Here is a 3,625-nt window from a genome sequence, read left to right on the forward strand (position 1 = left end):
CACAGAGGCGTGTCAGGGCCGGGCGCGTGCCGCGGCCGCGCGTGGGAGCGTGTCAGCATGGTGCTCGGGAGCACGTCAGGGCCGTGYGCGGGGGCAGGTCAGGATCGTGCACGGGAGCGTGTCAGGATTGTGCAAGGGAGCGTGTTGGGAGCATGCCAGGGTCGTGCACAAGAGTGTGTAAGTGCAGTGCATGGGAGCGTGTCGGGGTCGTGCAAAGGCACGTCAGGGCTGTGCACATTAGCGTGTCAGAGTCGTGCGTGGGATGTGTCAGGATCACATACAGACGTGTGTCAGGATCACTCATGGTAGTGTGTCCGGGCCGTGCAGAGGGGTGTGTCAGGGTTGTGCGTGGGATCTTGTTGGGGTCGCACAGGGGCGCGCGTTCAGGATCTTGCGTGAGAGCACRTCAGTGCCATGCACAGGAGCGTGTCAGGATCTTGCACAGGAGCGTGTCAGAGCTGTGCACAGGAGTGTGTCAGGGCTGTGCRCAAGAGCGTGCCGGGGCTGTGCACGGGAGCGTGTCAGGGCCATGCACGAGTGTGTGCTGGGGCTGTAAACGGCTGCGTGTTGGGGCCGAGCGGGGGCCTGGGACCGTCCCCCAGTTCGTGTCGTGCGTGGGCCGGGGCTGCAGGTAATCAGGTTAGTGGGGTTGGGAGAGGGCACACGCGTGTGTGTCTGGGTACACGCGCATGTGACTGTAGGTCTGTGTGTGCATATGGGTAGGGGGGAGCCTGGGCAGGGATGCCTATGGGGTGATCCCTGTGCACACGCGTGTGGGGTGACCTGGGGACAGCTGCCTATGGGGTGATCCCTGTGCACACGCGTGTGGGGTGACCTGGGGACAGGTGCCTATGGGGTGATCCCTGTGCACACGTGTGTGGGATGCTCTCTGTATGCACCTGGGCGCATTGGTTGTGCACAGATGTAGGACGCTCTGTGTGTGCGCATAGGGGCACGTGTGTTTGCACGCGTGTTAAGTGAGCTCTGTGTGTGCACTGGGGCGTGCGCGTGTGTGCACGCGTGGGGCGTGCTCTGTGCTCCTAGGTGGCCTTGCGTGCACAGACGTGTGGCTGCTTTCTGTGCCCACAGGGCCGTGCCTGTGCACACGCATGTGTGTAAGCTCTATGTGCAAGGGGCTGTGTGTGCACACACGTGTGTGTGTGCCCCAGTGCACAGGGCTGTGCACACGTGTGGGCGGGCGCGTGCCCCGCACACGCGTGCTCTCCCGCAGGCTCAGCGGTGCCCCGGCGCGGCCGCGTCGCCCTGCAGCTCCCCGGGACCCGCCGGCCCCCGGCGCTGCCGCGGTGAGAGCCCGGCACTGCTGCCGGGGACGGGCATGGGGACCCGGGGACACAAGGCTTGGGAACAGGAGGGACATGGGGGACTCTGGGGTTGGGGACACGGGGGACAGCAGGGACCCCAGGGGAACAGGACATAGGAGACATGGGGACACGTGGACTCCAGGGTGATGGCACCGAGGGGGTGAGGACAAGGGGGACAGGGCTGTGTGGCGTGGCCAGTGTGGGTGTCATGGTGGTGTTATGGCACGGGTTACATGTGGCATGGTGGCAGTCACATGGTCAGCGTGGGTGGTGGTGATATGGGTTGCATGGGTTGCACAGCTGGCATGGGTGACAGTGGAATGGGTGGTGGTGGCATGGGTTGCGTGGCCATGTGGGTGGCGGTGGCACGTGTTGCATGGGTTGAACAGCAGATGTGGGTGGCAGTGGCATGGGTGGTGGTGGCATGGGTTGCACAGCTGGCATGGGTGGTGGTGGCATGGGTGCATGACCGGTGTGGGTGGTGGTGGCATGGCAGTGGCATGGTGAGGTGGTGGCATGGCGTGGCATGACGATGGCATGGTGCGGGGTCACAGCCCGCTCCCGCAGGCGTGGCGCGGGCAGCAGCATGTGGGTGCCGCACTGCCCAGCCCTCCTGGCCACCTGCCTGGCAGTGCAGCTGGCCACGGGTGAGCACCGCGGGGACGTGGGGGACCCGGGGGGGACCAGGATGTGGGGACAGAGACTCCAGGGTGGACAGCTGGGATTGGAGGCCCTGGAGATGGGACCTGGGGATGGGGACACTGGCCATGGGGACCCTGGGCCATGGGGGCTTTAGGGCATGGAGACCTGGAAGATGATGCTGGAGGTGGGCCCTGGGGATAGGGACACGGGGAATGGAGACATGAGGGTTGGGGACGCAGGGGAGGGGCCATGGGGACCTTACAACATGGAGACTGGAGGATTGAGMCACTGGAGATAGGCCCCTGGGGGATGGGAACCCAGGGGATGGTGACATGGGCCGTGGGGACCCTGGGCCATGTGAACCTTAGGACATGGGGATYGGAAAATGAGGACAGTGGAGATGGGAACGTCGGAGATGGGCCCTGGGGATGGAGGCACAGAGGATGGGGCCATGGAAACCTTAGGACATGGGGACCCTGGGGATGGRGACCTGAAGCTGTGGATCTTGGRAGATGAGGACCAAGTGGTTGGAGACTTGGAGATATGGACCCTGGGGATRGGACCTGTGGGACCTGGGCATGGGCACCCTGGGGATGGGATCCGAGGGTTGGGGACAAAGAACATGGGGAGTTGGGGACGGGGCCCTGGGAGGCCAGGCCCCAGGGAAAGGGGCCGGGGGCACGTCGTGGGCCCCTCACCCGGGGCGCCATGCCGGCAGCCTGGGGCGACCGGTGCAGCGGCTTTGGGAACCTCTTCACGGAGATCGCGGAGAACAGCGCCCATGGGAGCCTGGTCGCCCGGCTGCCCGTGGCGGGTGACCCGGGCAGCGCCGGGCTGCAGCTCTGCCTGACCGGCGCCGACGCCACCTGGTTCTACCTCGACGGCCAGACCGTGCGGCTCAACGTGTCCGCGGACAGAGCCCTGGACCGCGAGGTGCGGCGGCTGGCACCGTGTCCGCCTCCGTCTGCTTGCGTCCTCCTACCTCCATCCACCTGCATCCACCTGCATCCACCCGTCTCCACGTGCGTCTGCCTGAATCCACCCGCATCTGCCCACGTCCACCTGATTCCACCTGCGTCCGCCTGCATCTGCTTGCGTCCGTGTGCGTCCGCCTACGTCCGTGTGTGCCCCTCTTCATCCATGTCTGCCTCCATCCAGCCACATCTGTCCATACCTGCCTGCATCTACTTGTGTTTGCCCTGGACCCACCTGTATCCTCCCTGCATCCGTCCATCCACCCACGTCTACCTGCATCCGCCCATGGGTGCCCTGTGTCTGTCCCACATGCACCTGCCGCCATCCCACGTCCACTTGCCTCCACCCTGCATCCATCCCGTGTCCACCTGCGTCTGCTCCCATCCGCCAGCAGCCACCTGCGTTCATCCCACATCTCTCCACATCTTCCTGTGTCCGCCCCACACCTGCCTGCATCCACCTGCACCCACCCCACGTCCACCTGCACCCATCCTGTACCCACCCCGTGTCCACCTGCACCCACCCCACATCCACCTGCACCCATCCTGTACCCACCCCGCGTCCACCTGCACCCACCCCACGTCCACCTGCACCCATCCTGCACCCACCCCGCGTCCACCTGCACCCACCTCACGTCCACCTGCACCCATCCTGCACCCACCCCGCGTCCACCTGCACCCACCCCA

The 3,625-nt window shown here is 65.6% G+C and overlaps 1 protein-coding gene across 1 annotated transcript in view; it reads left to right on the forward strand.

Annotated features, from left to right (window-relative positions):
- Positions 1-1,848: 1,848 nt before the first annotated feature.
- The window catches only part of LOC146586392 (uncharacterized), a 12,798-nt gene continuing 11,021 nt past the window's right edge, over positions 1,849-3,625 (forward strand). The window contains exons 1-2 of the mRNA XM_085321390.1: positions 1,849-1,969; positions 2,683-3,311. Of these exons, the coding sequence (XP_085177516.1) occupies positions 1,849-1,969; positions 2,683-3,311 (750 nt within the window). The remainder of the gene's footprint in view (positions 1,970-2,682; positions 3,312-3,625) is intronic.

The sequence above is a fragment of the Rhea americana genome, unplaced genomic scaffold, assembly GCF_003343005.1.
Source record: "Rhea americana isolate MKP2758 unplaced genomic scaffold, rheAme1 scaffold_690, whole genome shotgun sequence".
Taxonomy (NCBI): domain Eukaryota; kingdom Metazoa; phylum Chordata; class Aves; order Rheiformes; family Rheidae; genus Rhea; species Rhea americana.